The sequence below is a fragment of the Lipophrys pholis genome, assembly GCF_963383615.2.
Source record: "Lipophrys pholis genome assembly, chromosome: 17".
Lineage (NCBI taxonomy): Eukaryota > Metazoa > Chordata > Actinopteri > Blenniiformes > Blenniidae > Lipophrys > Lipophrys pholis.
In genome coordinates this window covers 21,307,887-21,332,480 of record NC_137643.1, presented here as the reverse complement: position 1 = coordinate 21,332,480, position 24,594 = coordinate 21,307,887, and the positions used below count along the sequence as shown (strand labels likewise).

The following is a 24,594-nucleotide window of genomic DNA, read 5'->3' as shown; positions in this document are numbered from 1 at the left end:
GACATTATTTATTTCAATGACAATTTGAGGGAACTTCTTTAATTGGACACTCACTGCAACAACGAAATCATGTTGGGAATTTCCCCCAAATGGACCTTCCCATAGGGACGGCTCACACTTGGTCTATATCCTCGATATGAAGAACTTAAAACATCCTCAGACGGCCCTGGCAGGTTGTGGACTCCCTAATGGGACCCACTGCTCGTTCCCTGCCAGTGTTTCAGTGAAACAAGTTGAAAAGTATTTGGGTTTGACTCCCCTCAAGGCTTGAGAGTCAAACTGCCAATGGACCGGTGTAACTCCAGAGTACTCACAAGGTGATGGACGTGTCCTAAGCCTGGAGGTCTTTGACTCTTTTTCTCCCTTTTCCTAGGTTGGCAGACATCGTAACCGTCCCGTTGATCAGCAGTCGAACCCTCAGCCTCCATTTCCACCCGCGGAGAGGCCTCCACCACCATGTCCCCGTTATGTTCGACTATTTCCACCTGTCCGTCATCTCCGTCTCCATACACGCCTCACTGGTTGCCTTACATCAGCCGCTAATCAGGTACGGTCGAGAGGAGTTCCTGCACAACGCACTGGATGTGTTTGTCTCAAACGAGGTTTTTCAAAAGGCAACGACTGGCGCTATTGGATACAAAACAATAACACAACGTTTCAAGTGAAATCCCATCGTTTCGAGTGTTTTCCTTCTAGAAACGTTTTTGAAAACAACAACTGTTTACCTTGAAATGGCAGAAACACTGAAAACGTTGTAGTTAGCGGGCCAGGCCACCAGTCGGTGCTGTTGGTTGTTTTGGTAATTAAACCACACACACACACACACACACACACACACACATATGCGCGCAGAGAACAATACACTATTAAGATTAACAATGGCGAGTAAACGGACATTCGTTTGCACAGACGGTGGAGTTGGGTCGCTCTTAAACCTCTGTTCAGTCTCCCAAACACTCGCCATAAGCTCTCAGCATCATGAAGTCGATCCTCCGCATGCATTACATAGATTGCTGTAGCACTTGATTGATTAGAACAGTACACACACACACACACACACACACACACACACACACACACACACACACACACACACACACACACACACACACACACACACACACACACACACACACACACTCATGGTTTGTCTCCCCCCCGCTGTTGTCTCTCCAGCTTTGCACGTACGGGAAAGGGCGCCTGGCTCGGGAAGGGCTCGCCAGAGAGCGCCGGCGACCCGTCCGCCATGTCTGTAGAGAACCTCATGTTCGGGGCCGGCTACTGCAAGCCTGTCATCTCTGAGGTATGTCGACCTTTAGCAGTTCAGGTGTGTTCAAATGGGAAGTCAAAGAGAAGTCGGGGCTCATTTTGTCTGCGCGGAGCTGAAAACGATCCCCCCCCCCCCCCCCGGCCCGCTCCTACCGAGTGCCAAGCCGTGACGTGAACGCCACGCTTTCGGGACAGACGCTCGTGGATTTGGCCGGGGGTTTGTCTTGGCAGGTCATCCAGGAGCAGCAGGATTCCGAGCGTTCTGATCTGAATTAGGGTTTCTACACGTGTGTGGGTCTCTCTGCGTGGCTCATTTGTTTCGGGGGGTCTTTGTTGGAGCTGCGCAGGCTCAAAGAGCAGCACTGTGATTAGCAGGATATCTGATGGAGCCACCTGTCCGTGCATGCAGACTCCAGGCTGAGCATCTGGAGATGATGGTGTGGTCTCCACACCTCAGCCACAACCACACAAAGAGTACAATTACTGCCCACAGTTTCTAATCACGACGACATGCTTTTATTTATTACACCTTTAATCACCCAGACATACAATCAGACTGACTCAGTGCAGTATTAATAGAAAGAAAACTACTGTTTTCATTATTTCTGGAGGTTTTGGTGTTTTTGTCAGGTTGTGTAGTGAAGTGCTTTTGCGACAGAAAACAGAGTCAGTATTTTTTAAATTCGTAATTAATTCCATTGACTTACATTTTTTGTGAACCATTGATATTGTCAGAGGGAGATTATTTTAAAGTGGTCATGTGATGAATATTTGACTTTCTAGTGGTTTTCCGACAGTAATAATCGTCCCCATACCTGGACTGACGCCCCAGAAGTGAAGACAGTCTGTCCTCTCTCTCCCTGGCTTATTTCAGTTTTTAAAAAGTGTGTTGCTCCAACCAGCCAATCAGAAATCAAACCCTATATAGTGTCATCGGGGGTTTAGCCAATCCCAGTCAAGTTAAGCCCTCACTTTGACTCCTCCCACAATTAGGCAGCTCTGCTCTGGCACATGGCACCACGAGAGGAAGTACTTCCTCCTCTTCCCAAGATGGGCATGTGTGGGCGGAGCCAGTCCAGCTCACACAGACACAGCAGATTCTGAATGCAGCTCCTATAATCCAAAATTCAAATGGAGGAAAAGCAAGGAAGAGCTAGAAGCTTTGAATACAAGATTTCTGGACCAACGAGACCATGAGGAAGAGTTGAAAAGCTGGAGAATATGATTCCTTTAATTTTCATAGAATGACCTCCAGGAAGTGTGTTCAGCATTAGAAGCGATATAATGAACTTGGGTAACATTAGATAAGCCAGGTTCTGTTTGAACAACATTTCAAGTGAAAAGGCATCGTCCATTTTAAAAGCATTGCTTCTGCCCAAACCCTTTTTTGTTTGTGTTCTTTTGGTTGTGTTTTTGAAGGGAATATCCAATTATTAAATGTAAACAACCCCCCCCCCCAAAAAAAAAAACAAACAACCTTTTTCATTGATTTCCCACATCGGGCACTTTAAAGTTTTGCATTAGTGAAGCAACACGTTTCTCCAGCATGCATCTGGTAGATCCGCGTGGACGGCACAGCCTGTAAATCCTAATGAACTTGCCCCCCACCCTTCCTCCCCTTGGTTCTCTCTCTCCCTCTCTTTTTTTTTTTTTATACTCCCACCCCTGACTGGGCGCTTTAATAAGCTCTGCGTTTAGCCAGGTGGGGGGGGTGAGGGTGGTGGTGGTGGTGGGGTTGGTGAGAGGGGGGGGTTCGTTTGATCACAGTAATGAGTTCTGCTCACAAGCGCCACGTACCTCATAGCTGCAGGTGAAATCTGCACACACAAGGCCGCCTCCTATTTATTTAAAGCAGCTTTTTCATTCTCCTTTCTTTTCTATCTTGCGGCTGCATTTGGGTCAACACTCCGTCTGCTTAACGTAAAACCAAGAGCAGTTTTTTTCATTATACACCAGCAGACATGCATATTTCTATTCTATAAGCTACAAATAGGAGGAGGGAAAGGTCGTTCAGGCGTGATGTTTCAGGTTTGTTTTGCGTATCTGTTTCAGATAAGTTTCACGCTTCCGTGACAACATTTTGAAAATGATGTCCGTCTACACAGAATCGGGATTCATGCCGGGTTGGATGCCGCCATTGTTATTGTCCATTTACTTGCACAATTTACAAGACCATAGAGCACATGCGTTTCAAAAAAGTTCAGAGTCGAGGCATTTTCAAAAAGCGTGCCCCCCCCCCACCCAACCCTTCCCTGAAGATGAAGCATTTTCACCCAAGTTCCACCTTGGGAGCCGATTTCAAAAAGCTGCCGTGTAAACGGGGCCTGAGAGGATATTGTGGTAGAATTTATACACAAATTCAAAGAAAAGACTTGAAAACATTTACAGTCGAAAAGTTGAAATTCTGGCATCATGTGTCCTGCACAGTAAAGAGGGAAACTATGGCTTTAGGGGTAATGACTACTTCATACAGAAAATAGCTATTTTTCTGGGGCCGGAGCTTTTCTATGAAGCACAGCAGAGTTATGAAAGTAAACATACAGATGTTCCTTCCTGGTTTGGGTATAAGCGCGCTGCTGCAATTACAGAGCGCGCTCAGGTATGATGATAGGGCCGGCAAATTACAGTACGTCCTCAGATACACATCGCATGCCTTCCAGGGCCCTCGAGCCGCCGTGGCGCTGCACAGGCATCCCAGCCATGGGAGGAACTCCGCCGAGCGGTGGCTGTTTGAGGTCAGGGGACCGGAGGACGGCTTCGTTCGCCGGTCCTCCGGGTCTTTGTTGTGCAATGACGGAGATAAAGCAGAAGACCTGGGATGATTTAAACCTGGCTGTTCAGAGGTCGAAGGCATGCCAGCACATTGCACCGCTTCGGCCCGGCTAATAGTTTTACTCCATTGTTAGGGCGCCATCTGCTGGACTCGTGCCGCAACTTGCAGTCTCTCTATTGAAAATACACCTTTTTCTGCACATTTCTTAGTTTAATTTGATAAAACGTTGCACCTGAAAAGTTAAAGAGGTGAAACCAGGAATTGTTTTCGTACCGCAAATAGATTTTAATGCATTTTTAAAATTACACACAACCATCAATGTCAATAGAATTTTTCTGTAGATAGAGTTCATGCATTGTTTTGGGCAGGATATATAACATGACAGATTTATCAGTATTAATTATTATTTCTGTCTTTGTTACAGAAAGTATTGCTACTAGGTGACACAGTATGATTTAAAACACTCACAAAAGGTGATTTATTTGACATGTTTTACAAATTATTCCTTAAAAAGGCCAAATGTATGATGATTTCACTATTTTGTGTACGTGTGGTTGTAATCATCCTGCGAGACACTTTGTTCTTTAAGAACCCTGAAGCTCCTGTTTGACATGTTTCTGGGCGATGAGGCCTCATTGGGGTACCAGTGAGGGTCGTCTCATAATGACAAGCGAGATTGGATGAGACGTTTCGACGTTTAGGACAGATCCTATTCCTGATGCAGTGCCGGGACGTTTTGTATGAGAATCACAAAGGACAGTGGTCCTGATCTAGTGAAGCTTTGCACGTTTAATCCTCTGCAACAAACCTAATGGAAGCTGATGTCCTCACAGGATCCAGACAGATGTAAGACAACACAAACACATTTTTAGTTCAGAGGCCACATACAGTCCACTTTTTATCTTGAACGGGCTGGACCATTAACATTTTTGAGACACAGAGTCCACATGATAAAATAGACAGATATAGACGTTTTGAGGATATTTCACTCTGTATAGACGGTTTCATTAAAATTGGTTTTATGTTGAGATTTTTTTTCATTTTCATTTTGTAATTGTTCAGTTTTTGTGAACATAGTGACATAATAACCTTTAAATTTAAACTTAAAGGTTTTTTCTTTGGCCAAGGCTCAAGAGTCAAGGTCTTTGCTTGTCATTTCCATGCTTCCACATGTAAACGAAGTACGTTAGTCGGGACTGTTGGCATAGAGTTTGGAGAATAAACGAAAATAGGAATCGAGGTCAAATAGTGCAGCGATAAAGACAACAGATAATATATAGTGAAGTTTCTTGCGGCTGAGAGTGTGAGATGAAATAAATCGAGATAGAATTCAACTCTATGTGGCCCCTGAACTAAAATGTGTTTTTCACACCTCTGATTCTGTCAGGTTTAGGCTACGGACATTTATTAAATCTGCAAGAAAGAAGAAGACAACAAGAATGAGCTTTTGATTACTCGAGGAGAAATGGCTATGAGTGTGCCCAAGTATACCTCCTATCCACTCTGCTCCCAGGCCATTTCTCCTGCGTTTTTATTCCATTTAACAAAGGGGAGGGTTTACAGGATACACATCATAGAAACAAACATTCTGTGAGTTTTAACAGTTTTATCAACTATGAGTACAATCAAAGGACATCCCCCGCGCATGGGACGTCGAGAAGGCAGCTGTGTGGATAACGCTCATCCTGCTTATCAGCCTCGGTCAGGTTGACCTGCTCAGAACATATGATTAGTGTGCAGCGCGCGCCTCAGCGGCGCTGCTAAGAAAGAACACAAGGAATAAAACTGAACTTGAACATGAATATAATTAAGCACGGATATGGCAACTATATATAAAATTACTCTAACAGATTCACACAGACTTCTTGTAACACATTTTTTTATTATTATGGATGATTTATGATTTAGAATCTCTGGTAAGATCAACCAAACATTTCCCACATTGAGACTCTGGCTCTCTGGTTCTCTGCTGATCCCCGGGTTCACAAATTAGGAGCAGCGGTGACTTTCCGAGAAAAAAAACTAATTAAGTTTACCTAGCATTGTTAAACTATTGACGGTCGTCCAGATCGGAGCCTCTGTGGAGCTGTTTCTGGTTACAGACCACATGTTTGACGCGCCTCTGGAACGCTAATTGATGCACCGAATCCTGGATCAACTTTCAGAGGTCATAAGAGCGATGGCCTTTATCCTCCGGTGGCACGTAAACGTATTGATGTGCTTTTTACAGCTCGGGCCAAGCTGCGTTTAGAGCCTATTTGTCTGCAGAAATACATTTGATCCTTCAAGTAATTATCATGGGGGGGGGGGGGGGGGGGGGGGTATTGTTGCCATGTAGGTCAGTGCGACAAGCCTGTACAACCGCTGCCGTAAAAGTTCAAGTATGTGTGCACACATTAGAAAGAGGGGACTGCTGACATTTCCTCCCCCGTCTCCGCAGGGAAGCTTTTATGTTCCCAGTGAGAACTGCCTGCAGCGGGCTCACACGTGGCACCGCCGCCTCTGTCGCCTCCTGCTGGTGGCGCACGGCGGCCTGCATGCCTACTACGCGGCGCTGACGAAGGAGATCCCGCAGCTCCAGCAGACTGCACTGGAATCAGGTGAGGCAAGGAATCCGAGGTCCTTCGCCCCCCTCGAACAACGTTCCAAGTGAAAAACACTTCGTTTCAGGAAAGTTTTGCGTTTTGAATTCGCCGTCTGTTCACACGGTAATGGCAGAAACACTGAAAATGACGTTGTCAGCATGCCAGGGCAGCAGTTGGTGTAGAATGTGGACGAGGAGTCACGACACGACGGAGGCCGCCGTTGTTGTTATTGTCCATCTATGGCCTGAGTGTAAATGCGCAGTAGCAGCGTCTCAGAAAAGTTGCGTTTTCCCCATTTCCAGAGAGATGGAATCAGACCGTTTTCAAAAAGTTCCACCTTGGAAGTGGTTTTGTAGAAAGTTTTCAGTGGCTGCAAGCCCCATTGTCGTTGTAAACACACACCTAATACACAATGAAAGTTTTGCGTTTCCACGGGAAAACATTGTGAAAATGGGGCCATCTCAGCTCCTGCCACCAAAAACCACTTGTAGAATTCTGCAGTAAAGCTGATTGCCATGAACAAAGTGTACCCAAGTAAGAAAAGTGCAAGTTGCTTGATCACAGCGGGTCCCGACCACAGAGTTCAGACGCTTCGCCTGCTGTGAAGTTGTAAAAAATTACATTAGCATATGTCAAAAAAAACCATCCTAAAACACTTCAAAAGGCCTTTTTTAAGTGCAAATATTGTTAAAAGAAAACAACCTAGACAGCAATCAGTAGGAGCAGATCTTTTTCTTTATTCTCAAACACCTAAGTGAAACATTTGATATGGAATACTTACTGTTAGTACTCGTGACGAGCCTCCTATTCTCTTCATATTAAACAAAATATAACAATATTAAAACTGCTTTTTCTACTCTGCCTGCTGCTGCTGTCAGAAGTCATTTTGCATTTTTGGAATTGTGAGATAAATCAGTGGTCAATCTAATTGTGAAAAGCGAATAAACAACACAGAGGCTGTGTGGAGGTGGTTTGCAGAAACGCATTAAGCTTAATGGCATTAAATAAGTACTCGTATCAGTGCTCAGTATCTGCAAGTAGCTAAAGGTTAGTACTCATACCAACTTGCAACATACAGTATTTTGGACTTTCAGTTGCCAGGACCAGAAGTGAGAAGGGTCCTTCAGTCGGGGGGTGCAAGACTTGTGTCCGAGAGCTGCTTTTATCTTTAAAGCTCCTGCATTTGTATGTTTGTGAAATCGTGTGCGGAGGAATTTGCCTTCAACCAGAAGCTTTTGCAAAGTAGAGATCAAACAGCGAGTCTGCGGCCTTTCAGCGTATTTGTAGACGGGGCGTAGGCATTAGAAAAAACTTGAGCTGAGATGGAGGTGAATATAACAACTTTGTATCCAGTATTCATGAGGAGCAATTTTTGCAAAGGCGATACTAGGCTTGGGTAGGTTATTGCTACATCTGCAGCAAACCGCGAATAAACTAGATGCAAAAGGTTGGGAAAAAAAACACACACAAAAACCAGTCCACTGCTGAAACAGCAGCTCACCCTGTGAGAACAACGTGATTGCAGTTTTATTTACAAAACGCCTTTAATAACATGTCATTTCATTGTGTAGAGACAAACCCAACAATTCTGAGCCAGCACAGGCCATGGTGGAACGACAGACTGAACTTTTAACGGGACGAAACCTGCAGAACGTCCTTGCGCACCACTTCATGTTTGGCTTTTAAGTTTCATGACTGAACCAGCATGTGAAGATGTGTAAAATCAAACTTCACATTGTTCTAAACTTGTCATCTCTGTAATAACACAGGTTTTCTCTCCACAGAGGCGCTTCCTGTTGAGGAGACACTGAACCAGTTGACAACAGATTTGCAGGTAAAATGTTTTCCAAACACTTCCTACTGATCTACGGCTTTATTTCAATAACCAGGGAATGAAAAAGGAGGTTAATTCAGTGAGCAGCCACAATGTTAGGGGGCATTCGCAAATATATACTTTTTATTTTAATTATTCAGCTTTGGCTGAAGTAGTGGCTCCCTGAAGGTTTTACAAAAATGTATATAAATACGTAATATTTTTGAATCTAATTTAAATATTTTGGAAGAGCAGATTATTATTTTAAAGGACTATTAAAATAATTTCTAAAATATAAACAAAGATAATAAAAGCTTTACTAGGTCAGCTGTGGGTAAAATGGCCAAGATGCGAAATCAACATTAAACATATATTAAAATTGCTAAAATGACAAAAACTACATTGTGAAAAAAATTAAAAATAAGAAAGCTGCTTCAGAATAATTTAGAATTTTTAAAAAATGATTAAATTAGCTGAAGCACTTTCTGCCATTTCCGTATAAATGGACACTTTTCAAAAATTTGTAAAACGTGAAACTTTTCTTGTGTTTTTAATTTACATTTACACCTCCCGCTGCCTCAGCAGAGCTACGAACATCATCAAGGACAGCTCCCACCCTGGCTCTGACCTGTTTGACCTGCTGCTCTCGGGAAGGCGCTACGGGGTCATGAGATCAAAAACAAACAGATTCAAAAACAGTTTTTTCCCCAAAGCCATAACCACTGTGAACTCTCGTATGCACTGACTTTACAGATTACCCCATAATGTGCAATATCATTTTTATAGTTTTTTATTTATTTCCTGAAAATACACTGTGTACTGTTCACAGGTCTGGACCGTGCACCTTACCCCCTACACCCCCCACCCTCCTTCTCGCACTATATTCTGCTCTTTTTAACTGCTGCACTGTCACTGGAGTTGTTTTTAATCTCACTGTACCTGTATAATAAAGTGGCAATAAAAGGCATTCTATTCTATTAAAGCTTTGTCGCGTAAACGGGGCGTTGTGGAATGTTTCCGCTCAAACTGGACTCTGTCAGATGATTTATATGATGGTGGTGGTTTTAGCGTTAGTAATCCGTACGTTATTAATCCACACAATCCAAAACGTAAGCGCCACGCACTCCTCCCACCCGGCATCTTTCATGTGTAAATAAAAGTCCTAAAATAGCCGGGGCAGCAACACATCCTGGCGCGTCTCCCAAAGCCACTGCGCTCGCGTTGATGTCTGCTCTGGTGTTCTCTCCTCCTCAGCTGCAGGAAGGCCACGAGAAGGTGGGAGAGCAGATCAGCAGGGACGTGAGCCAGCTCTGCTCCCAGCTGGCGGCGCTGTGGAGCCGCTTCCTGGAGGCCGCCATGCTCAACCCCCACATCCTGTCCTACCTGGCCCAGGAGCACCACACGCTCAGGGTGAGAGGCTCCCCTCGCCACCCCCCCCCCCCCCCCCCCCCCCCCCGGTTCTCTCGCTCTTCGTATCTTCCCGCCACGCGCAAATATAGAGATTGTGATTCTCAGCGCCCACGCCGACAGGCAAAAATATCCCCGAACAATCAAAGGGATTTCATAACCATTGACATGTCGGATCTGGAAGCGCTTCCTCGGGGCATGTTGGGACCAATTTCTCTTGAGGTTTCACAGATATCGAAGGAAATGTCTTTCATTTCTTGAGGAGGAAGAAAATCCCCATGTTGTAAGCAGGAGCGTGTCGTGTTTGGCCCCGTTAGCACGTTTTCAAGTGAAGAAAGAAAACGTCTGTAACGTAAAAGGATTTGGCGAGAAATTAAATGTCACCTTGGTATGTTTAATTGTTCTACATTATTTTGTACCGACGATCATAGAAAAGAGAAGACTATAAATAACCTGGGCAACAGCAATCATACATACGTGGCATAAACTGTATAAAGATATACGTATAAACAAAATGTTTTCGTTCTTTCAGTGTTATTCAAATTGAAGCAGTGCAAGTGCAAACCATAAATCTTTGTTTCACTTTATGAGGTAATGAAATGATTACACTATCAGGGGAAACTATCTCCTTACATTATTGACCAGTTATTACATTCTGGGTTCTATTACGTTATATTTGATAACATTTTGGGTCGTTGTTACATACCGGGCTCTAACGGCGCCTTAGAGGTGGACAAAGTACTGTAACAAAAGCAAAGTTCACTTTTGCTTGTCGAATATTCAACCGTTCAATGATTTAGCATGACATTCACAATTTCCTAAACTTAATATGTATCAATGCATAAATTCATAAAAAAATAGTAAAATATCAGATTTCCGAACACATACTGATGTAAAATGTTAAAAACTAAAAGAAATCTACTGTACTCGAGTGTCTCGTGAATAAATAAAATAAATCAATTCTACCTACATGAGCGGTGATTGTGGAAAAAAAAGGGGGAATTATAGAAATGATGAGACGCCATACAAGACCTTGGCGGGTTAAACCCAGCTGAGCAGGGTAATATGATTCCGACTGCAATTTCTATCTAATCACTGAGCTGTTTAATATGAATACGAGCTTCACAGTGGAGTCGCTCCCAAGGCCTTATTACCCTGCTCTGTTTCGTCTCAGTTGTCTGAAAATAATGAACATGTTTGCTTTGGTATTAGATTCCCCCGAGGGGACACTGTCATGCCACCTTGCCTGCTGAGTTTGGATTTCAATTAACATTTATTCTGTAATTATTGTGAGGTGGAAACACACCAGAAACACTGTTCTTGGTGAATCGGCCGTCGCGGTGGCTGACTTTCAACGATGATGCATTTCTAATTGGGGCTCAAATAAAATTAAATGCCGGCTCTGGTTTGTTGCACGGACTTGAAAAATCAAATTTCTTGAATATTTGAGTGTATTTCCATCCTCTGATTCACTTTAGGCCTTTAAGATGAGACTGAGGATTTATCGTATCTACATTTCTTCCTTCTTGCCTTTCTGGAATCACCAGGTCAGGAGGTTCTCGGAGGCATACTTCTTCACGGAACACCCCAAAGAGATATCGCTGACGTTCCAAGAGGAACTGTAAGTGCAAGACCTTGTTAAAAGGTCATTCTTGATGTTTAGCACGTCCGCAAAGGGTGTGCAGGACCACAGCTTGGAAACTCATTGGGCGGAATATTATCACCGTTTCCAGAATCAACAGACATGGCCAGATAGCTGCAGAAGTGCGAAGCTCCGACTACCTGACCAAGATGCCTCCTTTACCCGTTGAGTGCCTGGACATCGACGGAGACTGGAACAGCCTGCCCATCATTTTTGAGGACAGATATGTTGAATCTCCTCAAACAGGTAAGACAAAAATATGTATGTAAAAACACTTTTCGCTATTCACAGGACATGAATGATTGTCTTAAGACTAAGGTTTTGATCCACAAGTGGAGTTGTCTTTGTCTTTTCAGAATGGGTCTCGCATGTGCCGGATGAACGAACCGCCTCAGATCTCACAGCCACTCCTGCTAATAGAATTCTTCAAAGCAGTACACCAGCAATACCAGAGGATTCTTTGGACAGCGATGATTGCATGGACCTGCCCACATATGTGTCAATAATGGCCAACCAAAGTCAGACCAAAAGAAAGAGCACCCAGAACACCATTCCTGTAAAGGACAGCGTCGAACTCCCCTTGGCAGAGTTGGAAAACCTAAAGGAGCCTGCAGAAGTAGTCGAAGTAGGAGTGTCGGCCCACGGTACGTCCTCAAACCACAATCCCCTCGTTAACCCTGCAAACAGCAACCGTGAGTCTCCTGCTCATCATTTAACTGGAACGACTGTCCAACTTTGCAATGCCCCAAGCAACAGTGACGCAACACCGAGTGAGAACAATGATGAGGAGTCCGACATTGCGATGCCCCTAAACCACTCCATGGACGATGAAAGTGAGGACGTCCCTCACCTCAGCCTGCCCACTGCCTTCGCGCATCCAGTCTCACCTCCGTTTGGCAGTGATCTCCGAAAAGAGGCAGCTCACCGCGGTGGCCTGGTCGGCTGCAAGATCATGAAGCGCTCCTCCTCCGTTATCTCTGACTCAGGTATTGAGAGCGAGCCCAGCTCGGTGGCGTGGCCCGTGGAGGTCGCGTTACGAGGTCGGCCCCCGCTGGACTTCTCCAGCGAACGGGAAATCCCGCGGCAAATAGTGTGCCAGCGCCCGGTCCACCGGAGCTCTCTGGAAGGCCTGCAGATGGAGAGCAACGGCAGCATTCCCAGCGGAGGCATACAGGCCTCTCTCACCTCCATCAGCTCTCTGCCCTATGAGGACGACCAGCAGCAGAGGCGGCTCAGCAAACTCACCAAGTCGGTGTCGGCGCCGCAGATAAGCAGCCCCGAGGACACTGAGGACGACCACGCGCTGGAGACGGACAGGAAGAGCTTAGCGCCAGATCAGGATTCGTGTCGGATAAACTGTTCGTCTTTGAACAGCAGTCTGGGTTCGGAGAAATCGGAACCACCGCCGCCAGAAATGAGTTCAGCTTCTAATCTGGGCTGTATTCTAAAGGGGGGTCTTAGTTCTGAAAAGTCAAACCCTTCGCAGCACCTGTCAGAGACGCACAGAATCAAGTCGGTGTTAAGTGGCGTGTCTGAAGTGTTGCTTCTACGAGAGCCTGAGAGCCCTAATGTGAAGCAGAGTGGCGTTATCGGCTGCCTGGGGGAGAATACCAAGCATCAAACACACACCAGTGGAAGAAGCGCCTCAGTGGAGGATGTGCATCTCGTTGAATCGGAATTATCACCCTGCAGCTGTGAAAACAAACCATGTGTGCATGAGAGCGCTGCAGATCAGGAGTGTGTTAGCCCCGTGGATGAGCGCCAAAGTTTCCATCAGAGCGAACTGTTTGCCGTCGAGGAGCGTCTGAACGGTTCCGAGACGCATCCCAAACCGTCGCACGGCAACGCAGCCAAACCGAGGCCGAGCGACCTCGCGGGCTTGACCGTCGGGGACATAGCGCCGACGTTCGACCTCAATGGCATATCCACCGGCGACAAGGAGCCGCTGGACTGTCAATCCAAGCCCTCGAAGATCCCCAACTCGGGGCTGGCGTTCGTGAATAAGAAGATGGTGGAGGTGGTGAACATGTCGGTATCCTGTGCCCCAACCTGTCTGCCGTTTTCATCCGTTCTGAGGGACTCCCCATCTATTAGTGGAATGTCCACTCGCCAGACGACCTCACCCATCACCAACCAGCCGCTGGGCTCCTTCGGCATCATCTCCTCTTCATCGCTCAGTCCGCTCAACATGGATGACGAGACCAACGAACGAATGCTGAAGTGAGTGCTGTTTTTTTTTTGTTTTTTTTGCAAAGACATTATTGGCAGGGGACGAAATAATCAATTTATTCTCTCCAACTAAATGTTTTCATTTCATTTCATATTTCATTTTCTACATGAACAGACACTGGTACTTACGAAAAGCCAGAAACCTTTTGGTAGTTATACATCTCAAGTTATGTCAATAAAACAGAAATTGGATGCGTTATATACATATGGTATGAGCCAGTTACCCACCAACAAAGTTTTCGAAGAAGAAAGATTTATTCAGTTGTCTTTGGCCACTAGGGGGAGCTCAAAGACATCGTCAAAATAACAAAAGAGCATCAATGTGCTACGAGTTCTGCCTCATCCATTTTGCTTAATGCTTTCACATTGATTAAAAAATGATGGGTATTGTCGAGAGCCTGAACAGATGACAAAGACAGATGGTCGAAGGAATTTGAGGATTTTCTCGGGGTTGGAAGAACGAACAGGTGTACTTTAAGATGCGCAGCGCAGAACCATCATGTCAACAGTGGCAGGTGAGTGAAGGCAAAACTGAATTGGAAGATTCCAGGCGGAGATTGAGACAAAAGGTCAAGATTCAAGATTGAAAATACTTTAAGGCGACGAGTGACTGAGCAATACACCTTCGGTATGAGAGAGGCAGAGGCACACGGGTTTGATTGATGAAGTTTACCAACAATTGACTGCAATCAAGGCATTTCCAAACTTTATTCAAGGGCAAAAGTTGCTTGTTGATACCCGCTATTTAGAGAAGATTGACTTCGTTAAAAACCTGCAGGCAGGATCTCAATCAAGGTTGTTGCCCGACTCGTTTTTACTCGGCCTGTAATTATGGGATAACATGATTTAGAAAAGAAACTAAATACTTGAGAAGATGTTATCAACCATTCACATACATTTTTGATAACATGTATTATATTGTATATAATATATACTGTATATATATATTAAAAATCTTGTTTCGGTTTGTGTTTAGTTCAAGTTGGGAAACAGAAAAAGGAATTTCCTCAAGCTTGAGGAACATCGCCAGACAAAAGTGTCATGAAAAAAACGTCATTGGATGCACTGACAAAACACTGGACAAACATATAAGTAGTGTTTTAGGGGGGGGATAATACTCTTCCGTAGCCTACACCTCCAGCTGCGACTTCATTATCAGGTCCTGAGTGAAGCTTTGCAAGATTTCAGAATTGCCACAAAATCCCAGTTATATTAGTCAAACGTCATTTTTGATTAATGTCAAAATGTTTCCCTTAATAATCAAACTACAAAACAAGATCTTCAGTTGGACTTGGAAGCGCAAGCATGTTTGGATGTGTTATTTCCGTTCAGGCTGGTGAGGATAATGCTTTTTCCTCACCGTGCCGTCGGTAAATCTTGTTTGTAAAAGGAAAAACTAACTTGGGGCCCTCATCCAAAAAGAAAAAGTTTGCAGAAGTGAGATTACAAGCCCGACACACCAAGTGCGAGGAAAACAAGGCCAAAGCGCAAGGTTTTGTGGGTACTGGGAGACAAGCTGTTGACATCTGGCTCGCGAGCGAGCAACTTCCGCTCAGAAAAAGCGCGGCGGAACAAAACGAGGCACGGGGCAAATTTGAAGCGAGGAAGTCACGATGAGGTGAAACGTCTCCCGAGCGCGTTAAATCACATCAAAGAGCGTGCAGACAAATCCATCACGATTAGCCGGGAGTACAGCAATCGGATTTGTTTCGACTCTGGCACGGCTCCAGTCTGTAACCTGGCGGGATGACAGGGCAGTGGAAGTTCTGAGGCGCTCACTTGCGAGGCTGAGACTTTTGTTCAGAAGCTCAGAAGTGGGCAGTGTGAACTTTTTGCAAATCAATTGCGGGAAATACAAGTTTCCCATTAGGACCTGACAAGACAACTGGCGAGCGAGTCAACTTGATATGTGTTTTTTGCTGTTTGACAAAGGTTTCACGTAGCTTCAGATCTCATCCTCCTTTTCGAATGTCTTTTCCACTTTCTCCAGCTTCTACAAGGCCAAAGAGGAGTTGTTCAAAGAGCTGAGCTTCCCAGCAAGTTTGTACAGCGACCTTCCTCTGCTGGCCTCAGATCTGCCGTACTTTCCCCCCGAGGAGGACGACGAGGAGTTTGATGACGGAATCCACCTCGTGGTGTGCGTCCATGGCCTGGATGGTGAGGCCTCCTTCCTACGCGACAGTGTACCAGCTAATAATGTGATTCTGTACGTCAGCACTGGGCTGTAGATGAAACAAAAGTGGATCTATCTTTTGACATTCAACAGAGGGGAAGGAAAAAAAAAAAAGCCTCAAGCGCCTGAAACTGAATTCTTTTCTTAGAGCTGGTAGGAAATCTGAAGCGCATCGCTGAACCAAGGCTGCATTGACGAGCTTTTCATCCTCAGCCGATAGAGGCCAAGTCCCCGCTCACTCGTTTCAAGTGAAAACACATTGTTTTAGCATTTCTGTCTGAGAAAAGTTCGGCATGATGTGGCAGGAACGCTGAAAACAACGTCGCTTTAATTTTGGGCACCTAGTCTGTGCTGTTGTTTGTTATTTGCACATGGGCACCAACAACAATATTTGCTATAAACAAACAACACGGACATTCACATGGACAGATAACGAAGTTGGATCGTTGTTGCGGTGACTGTCAACTATAAAACTGTTTAGTCCGGCCGCGTTGCATTTCCGCCATCAACACGGGGACGGAAAAAAGTTGTTTCCCCCCCCGTTTGCACAGAGATGGAGTTGGAGAATTTTTGACAAGTTGTGCTTTCAGTGGTTCCAACCGCCGTTTTTGGCATTTTGAATTGAAAACGTGTAAACGGGTCCTCAATATCCGTGTGCAGGATTTCCTCCTATGACGTTTGACGTGGTGGCTTAAAAAGATTCGCATCTCTGACGTGTGTGTGTAAAACCTGCAGAGTGTCTTGAACTCATGGAGTTCAAGACATTGGACATTGGAGTTTCAGCCGGCTGGTTAGAATATGCCCACTAGAGACTTCAATCTGCCCCGCGAAATACCACCGCAAAGTGCAACAGTAAGTGTGACATTAACTGCAATTTTTCAATTAGACTAAACCGCTGTCATGACTGAACACGGAGACCCAGAACTGAGCTTTTGGTTGCGACGTCGCTCGTATCCCAGAGATTAGTGATGCGGCGGCGAACGCGAGCTACCTAACAGGTATCGAAACGTGCTCTCCCCCACAATGACGGCGCGGGTCTGAAGACAAACTGTGAGAGGATTTCAGATTGCATTTTTTCTTCGAGAAATCTTCAGGTTTCCCGTATTCCATTCAACGAAACGTTATTTCTACGGCGCCAAAATACAACCCAGTCATTTCAAAATACTTTGACAGAGTGAAAACCAACAGTCCCACTCGAGCAGGCATAAGCAACGGCGGAAAGAGAAAGCTCCCGTTATATAGGAGGAAATCTGCAGAGCCAGGCTCAGAGGTGAAGATTTTCTGTGGAACCATATAAGGGATTTTCTGAAATTCCTTATACAGTATGCGATTGCAATAAAACCGAGAGAAAACGTTAAATTTGTCTTTTCTTCCAGGTTGCTTTGCTCTCATTTGACTGATTTTACTCAATTGAGATCAAACGAAGGTTTATGTGACTCCTGAAGTGAAATGGGATTCTACTAGAGGGTCTGAGGGGGTTTCATCTACAGGCTGAAAACTACTACTGCAAACAGACTTGATCAGAAAGTGCCGTTATGATTCCCTCTCCAGGGAACAGCGCAGACCTCCGGCTGGTGAAGACCTTCATCGAGCTGGGGCTGCCAGGATCCAGGCTGGACTTCCTCATGTCTGAGAGGAACCAGGTACATTTGGAGGCAGTGAGTGTTCGAATCCCTTTTCAGGCGATTCACAGAGCGGCAATGACTCACATCCTTCCTCTCCTTGCAGGCCGACACATTCGCAGACTTCGACACGATGACAGACCGCCTGCTGGACGAGATCATCCAGCACATCCAGCTCTACAACCTCACCATAGGCAGGATAAGGTCGGTCCTCCTCTGGAGTGACGGGGTAGAGCTTACTGCAGTCAGCAGGTGGCAGCAGAGACTGTGCACTCCTTTCAGCACAGCGAGGCTTAACTTTCAGGAACCAGAGTTTCATGAGAAACCACGGTCTCCAAATGGCACAAAATGGATGCAAAGCTCTTATCATACAGTGGCAATGAGCTTCTGACTTGCACTTGATGGACTGTGCTGCCTCACGCAGCGCCGGGTTGCCCGGCTCCAATCAAATTAAGCTATTAATCTTCCCGTTTAATTGCCCTCAATGTGCCAATTTATTTCTTTGTGAGAGTTTTCGCCCCAAGTTCTTTAAAGTCTTTTTTATTATGACATATTCTCTCGGGGGAGGATATCAAAGACAGAATGCAATGGACTGCCTCTACAGCATCTGCTTCCTTCCACATTACCTCTATATTTAGTTTGTCGCAGACAGATGAGCAGGAGCAGCCACGGCGGTGAGGGACTTTGGGTAATGTCGCAGCAGTACAGTAATTAAACCAAGTGACAGACAAAGCGTCATAAATCTAATATTTCCCACTGCTGGGAAACCGCTATTAATTCCTACGGTACGTCCTCTGTTAGTATCATTATATCGCCCTTGCCTTTGAGGATGTGAGCAACTTAGTCAATTTAGTGTCATTACCAAATCTTGCAGCAAGATCCTCTAAAATAGCCGCTTCCTGGCTTCCAGGGCGGTATGTGATGAGCACAGTGTCACAGGTCAGCAGCGTTGGAGGCACTTGGTGGGTTTATTTATTTATTTATTCTCGTTCCGAGCCGCCCACTCAAAGCTGCGAGTTTCCCTCCCTGACAAGTTGTTCGTCTCCGGCCAACAGCTTCATCGGCCACTCTCTGGGGAACGTCATCATCCGCTCGGTGCTGACGAGGCCGCGCTTCCGCTGCTACCTGCCCAGGCTGCACACCTTCCTGTCGCTGTCGGGGCCCCACCTGGGCACGCTGTACAACAACAGCACCCTGGTCAGCACAGGTGAGCCCACCGCCGGAGAGGAAGAGGAGTCATCCATCCTTCTGTGTTCTGTATCGTCTCATCCAGTTCAAGGTTTTCACTGGGCTCAATCGAAAGTGACTGAGAGCCCGTTTACAGGACAATGTTTCCAGGGGAAATGCATCGTTTTGTTTTGAAAATGGCAGAAATGCTATAAATGGTGTCGTTTTCATGTCGTGCCATTGGTGCGTCCTGTTGTTACACATTGGGATAGTCTGGGATTCGGTTCATACATGGGAGGGAGAATTTTCACCCTTTCATTTGGTTCTGGTGGCGTTCGCATTCACTTTAGAGACCGAACCAAACCGCCTGGAAAATGTCACGCAGTTACACCAGCTGCTAGTTTGGGGGCGCTGTCGCCTGAAACAAACACTGACCGGAGGGGAAGTAAAGAAGAAACACGGCTCATTGATTGGTCCGTACCGAAAGAGGAAGTCCCCCTGCTTTAGCCTGTGGTGGCTAGGCTAGTTAGCTCGTGGCTAATGGGTAGCCACAAACAACTGCGTTTTATAGTCTTCAGACCAGATATCAACGAGAGTTTTCCTCTCTACTTCTTCCTCACTAGTTCACGTCTGGCCGCGAGATTATTTCCAACTTTTTTTACCGACACATTTGTGCTCCTCATATCTGAAGAACAGCTGTGAACTGTTCAAGAAGAATAGAACCTCCTATAGTATGTAACTATGGGCCTTTCGATACAACTCAAAGGGAAGTTTCAGCGTCACAATTCGGTATTTGTACTTCAGTGTTTTGCACTTTCCTTCCTGGAGGCCTGACCGCATTTACCATGTCTTGCTCAGGTCTGTGGTTGATGCAGAAACTGAAGAAATCGGGATCCCTGCTGCAGCTCACCTTCAGAGATCACGTCGACCCGCGGAAAACCTTCCTCTACCTCCTGAGTCAGAAACCAGGTACGCGGAGGAAAGCGGCCGTGCCGCGCTTTACCGACTATTACTTTGAAAGACAGTCTATTCAAATATTCATGAAAATGTTGTCATCTTTTTTTTTTTTTTTTTTTTTTGTCACATTTCTGTGCATGTCAGCTCGCTAACACTCAAACCCCTGCCAGCGAGCAGTGAGAGGCCTCCCCACTGTGTGAGTGGAACAAAGCAGTCGTTTGTCACAGAGCCTTGAAGAAGATAAGCCTGAAAACGCTGCTTTTCTCTCTCTCTCTCTCTCTCTCTCTCTCTCTCTCTCTCTCTCTCTCTCTCTCTCTCTCTCTCTCTCTCTCTCTCTCTCTCTCTTTTCTCTCACTCCTCTCGAGCTGTGGCAGGCTGACAAAATGATCCAAACCCTGCCATTGGAAACCCACCAGTGCACTCTCTTAAAAGCACACTGACAGGAGACTAGAGGGGAAAAAAAAAAGAAAAGAAAAAGCACACAGCTTTATCGTATCAAACCTGTCATTGTACTTTGTGATTGTACTTTGCGTTTTACAACCAGTTCACTCCTTCCCTCCGTCTTGGCCTCTCTCGCTGCTTGCATGTCTTGTTACTTTCTTTTTTTCTGTGATCTCAGGGCTCCAGTTCTTCAAGAACGTGGTGTTGGTGGCGTCTCCGCAGGACCGCTACGTTCCCTTCCACTCGGCCAGGATAGAGATGTGCAAAACCGCACTCAAAGACAGAACCACAGGTCAGGAGTGAAGATAGGTCACGCAAGAATAAAGACTCTGCAGATTTAGACTCTGTTTGCGAGACGACATCCATCCATCCATCGTCTATACCGCTTATCCTCTCAAGGGTTGCCGGAGTCGAGCCCAGCTCACTGTGGGCGAGCCCAGGACAACACCCTGCACAGGTCGCCAGTCCATCACAGGGCAAACGCACAGAGGCAGATGACCACACACACTCACATTCACACCTAGAGGGCGATGTCGAGTCACCGAAAGTGGCCCGAAAGTAAGAAACAGGTGGCGACCTCGTCAACACACTGCAGACTTCAGGCAACGCTTGAAACTCTTCAACAGAAACTTTTGGTAATATCATTAAATCACATTAAATGGTAAATGGCCTTCACTTATATAGAGCTTTTTAACTCCGTAAACAGGCTTCAGTGGGATTCAGTGTGACGATGGGAATCAAACCTGCAACCTGCCGACTGGGAGACGACGGCTCCACCAACTGAGCCACAGCCGCGCCAAATGAAAAATCAAGCAATATTGATCAAAAGCCAACGTTGAATACTGTGAAACTTTATATGCTTGCAATCTCTGTACTTGTGTTTCATCTTCTATAACTTACTACGACTGTCTGTGCTTTCGTCCTGAAGGGCCCGTGTACACCGAGATGATCAACAACCTCCTGCAGCCGCTAGTGGAGGCTAAAGAGTGCCGTCTGATCCGCCAGAACGTTTTCCACGCTCTGCCCAACACGGCCAACACGCTGATCGGCCGCGCCGCTCACATCGCCGTCTTGGACTCCGAGCTTTTCCTGGAGAAGTTCTTCCTGGTGGCGGGACTCAACTACTTCAAATAAAAAAGGTGCTAAGTACTTTAACCGGGCGCTCAAGACGCGGCTCTGACTGACGAACTTGGGACCACGAGGTTCTCACCTTCACCCTGTACAGAACATGCAATGTATATACTCCCCAGTGTGTGCCGGCGTGCACGCACGCACACACACGCACACACACACACACACACACACACACACACACACACACACACACACACACACACACACACACACACACACACACACACACACACACACACACACACACACACACACACACCTGTATATCCCGTTTGTTAGGACTGTAAGCAGCCGTTAGTAGAGGAGCCGTGTGTCGTGACTGTTTCTAACTCAGAGGTCCGAGTTCGACGTGTAGCCATGCAAAGCAAAACAAAACGTCTCACGTCGGCGAGAGGATTGATTGTCGATGTTTTGTCAGCCTTACGAATAACCTCTCGGCCAGATCACTATCAGACGCTCAGTGTGGTGTGAAGCATTTACCTACGTTCCCTTTAGAGCTGGTTCCAGTGTCGGCGGGTGATCTAATTCTTTTTATAAGGGTTACTCCGATTATCGAAGTATGCGACCCTTTAAAAAAATGAGGCAATAGATGCGAAGCATTTATCCCCTTGATTGTACATGAAGTATTTTGTTGTACAAAATATAGGCGTTCCTTTTTACAGAAATGAATATATTGTTTCAAAGTATTTATTTTTTATCCGCGTATGTACCAACAGTGTAACTAATCCATCTCAGTGTGACCCTCTACGTGTCGGCGACCGATTTGTCCAATGAAGAGCAAAGTGTTGTACATCAGCAGATGTCTTAACCCGTGTAGCCTATGATTAAGTGTCGTCTGCTTGTTTTCATGCATTTACTTGTGTTTTATAGTCTATCAACTCAACTGTCTATCAACTGTATTACTCTGCTTTGGAAAAAAAAAAAAAAAAACCCAGCCTGCCATGTTAGCCTTTTTTTCCTGCTGTTTGCACTGACTGATTGGCCCAGCCTTCCTCTCCTAACTGGCAATGGGCAAGAAATTAACTTTGTTGGAATGAAATCACGAGTTTTGCCAAAGCTGTTGGACACTTCTGCCTATATGCCGCTCAAACTAACGAGCAACTGAATTCGGTATTAGAAGATTAATTGATAAACGGATGAAACCATCAAACTGTAGTTTGAGAGTGTGGATCTGTTCATCTTAAGAAAACACTTTATTTTTGTCCTGATAACTGCAACCCTAGTAACTATAATGGAATTTTTTTTATTTTATTTTTTTTACTCTTGCCGTGATTCATCCAAGTAAGCGATGCGGATATTGTTAAAGACTAATTGATGACCTCTCTCGAGAACTAGTTTCTCTCCACTGCCTTTGCTTCTGCTTCACTAGTTTACTTTTTTTATATTTCCTCAAGGAAATGATGGGAAATGGTCTCAAAAGTGGCAATAGAGACCAACTGGAAATCACAGGCTGTCAAAAACAGAATTGCACATAAAAAGAAAAACATTGCATTGCAAACAGTGCATCCTACACTCTGTGGCAGGAGCTGAGAAACTACCCAGTGCTTTGATTTTAAAGGCTCCTGCTTTTCAATGTGGATAAAACTAGTGTCTCCAGGGAAATAGGGTTGGGAACCTTTATTCTAGGAAGCAGACTTTGGAAATACCATTGGCAAAGTCCGTCTGACCATTAAAGGAGTCATATTCTCCAGCTTTTCAACCCTTCCACATGGTCTCGTTGGTCCAAAAACCTTGTATTTAGTTGCTTTTCCTCCATTTGAATATTGGATCATAGGAGCTGCATGCAGAATCTGCTGTGTCTGTGTGAGCTGGACTGGCTCCGCCCACACATGCTCATATTTGGAAGAGGGGGAAGTACTTCCTCTCGTGGTGCCATGTGCCAGAGCAGAGCTGCCTAATTGTGGGAGGAGTCAAAGGGAGGGCCTACCTTCATTGGGATTGGCTAAACCCCCCGATGACACTATACAGGGTTGGATTTCTGATTGGCTGCTTGGAGCAACACACGTTTTAAAAACTGAAGAAAGCGAGGGACAGAGAGGACAGACTGTCTTCACTTCTGGGGCGTCATTCCAGGTCTGGGGACGATTATTACTGTTGGAAAACCTTTAGAGAGTGAATTCTGCATTACATGACCCCTTTAATGAATGGCTTCTAGCAGCATCCATACTCAATATCAATGCTAAATTCCATTTTCAACATAGTGAGCGATGAGTGGACAATTGCTTTCAGAAGAGGAGGTGGAGCTTGGAGTCATTATAGTCAACAATTAACAGTGTTTGTAGCATTAGTCAGTCGGTCAACGGGCTTCCTCAAGTACTGGAGAGACTCCACACTAAAGAACCATGGTACCAATGTTTCTTTAAATATTGTAATCTAATGATCATCTTCCCATTGTGAATCAGAACCTGCCTTGGAAAGTCTTTTCTTTTTTTTCTCCAAGAAGTTGTAAATCATGGTGTCACCACTTACGTTTGTTGGAAAGCTTGATGAAACAGAGTCACTGCCAAGCTTCTCCCTCTCACACAGTCTGATCGGTAGCAGGGAAACGTCATTCTAACAGTCTCATGTTCTTGGAAATGGACCATGGCACGTGTCCACATCTCATCAACAAAATATGAAGATTTTTTTTCCCCTGCCATCTTCAGCTGTCAGACTTTAACGTTTTTTTTTTTTTTTTTTTTTCTGTCCCAATAGCCGTTTGAGACGCTCTTCCTCATCAGCGAGCTGTCCGTCATCGGGCGTCGTTTACATCGGAAAACTGTTGTTTCTCGCGCATCTGCTGCACATGTAGTTACTGTACATACAGAGAAGCTATATTTTCACCTTTGCGCTGGCTTGACAAGAAGTGCACTTTATTGAAGAAGAAAAAAAAAAAACTTGAATCAACCTTCACTCGCTTTACAAAGCACAAACAGCTATTGTTTATTTTTCTTTTGCTCGAACATGCGCTGCTTTCTTTAGATGTGAAGGTCGCGTCCTGCACTAAAAAAAAAAAATAGAAGAAAGAAAAAAAAAAGAAAAGAATTCGCGGCTGTCCGTCTTGGCCATTCAAGCATTGTACCGGCTTCAAAGTGCGCTGTCTGGGAGAACAGGCGATGACACCGCAAAGTGCTCTTTTCCTGCCGCGGCGCTGCACGGTAAGCAGAGTGTCACCGTGATTGACTCTAATCAAATGGGTTCCTTCAGGACGCGCCGATCCTTCCGAAAAAGCCACAAAGCAAAGCTGCGTAAGCAATCTGTAGGAGCTGCCATGCATCATGCATCATTCCTCAACCGCCCCGCCCCGCCCTCACACGGTGGATGGACCAGGATTTAGCGTGTTTGCTTTTCCCTCGTGTGTGTGTGTGTGTGTGTGTGTGTGTGTGTGTGTGTGTGTGCGTGT

At 45.4% G+C, this 24,594-nt stretch overlaps 1 protein-coding gene across 1 annotated transcript in view; it reads left to right on the top strand.

Moving 5' to 3' along the window:
* fam135b (family with sequence similarity 135 member B) overlaps nt 1-24,190 on the top strand; it is a 60,861-nt gene extending 36,671 nt beyond the window's left edge. The window contains exons 6-20 of the mRNA XM_080484521.1: nt 374-547; nt 1,177-1,303; nt 6,483-6,642; nt 8,412-8,461; nt 9,695-9,850; nt 11,395-11,468; nt 11,581-11,735; nt 11,846-13,709; nt 15,709-15,875; nt 17,443-17,534; nt 17,620-17,717; nt 18,569-18,720; nt 19,539-19,649; nt 20,257-20,370; nt 21,007-24,190. Coding sequence (XP_080340647.1) covers nt 374-547; nt 1,177-1,303; nt 6,483-6,642; nt 8,412-8,461; nt 9,695-9,850; nt 11,395-11,468; nt 11,581-11,735; nt 11,846-13,709; nt 15,709-15,875; nt 17,443-17,534; nt 17,620-17,717; nt 18,569-18,720; nt 19,539-19,649; nt 20,257-20,370; nt 21,007-21,212 — 3,700 coding nt within the window. The 3' untranslated portion in view covers nt 21,213-24,190. The remainder of the gene's footprint in view (nt 1-373; nt 548-1,176; nt 1,304-6,482; nt 6,643-8,411; nt 8,462-9,694; nt 9,851-11,394; nt 11,469-11,580; nt 11,736-11,845; nt 13,710-15,708; nt 15,876-17,442; nt 17,535-17,619; nt 17,718-18,568; nt 18,721-19,538; nt 19,650-20,256; nt 20,371-21,006) is intronic.
* Nucleotides 24,191-24,594: the final 404 nt, after the last annotated feature.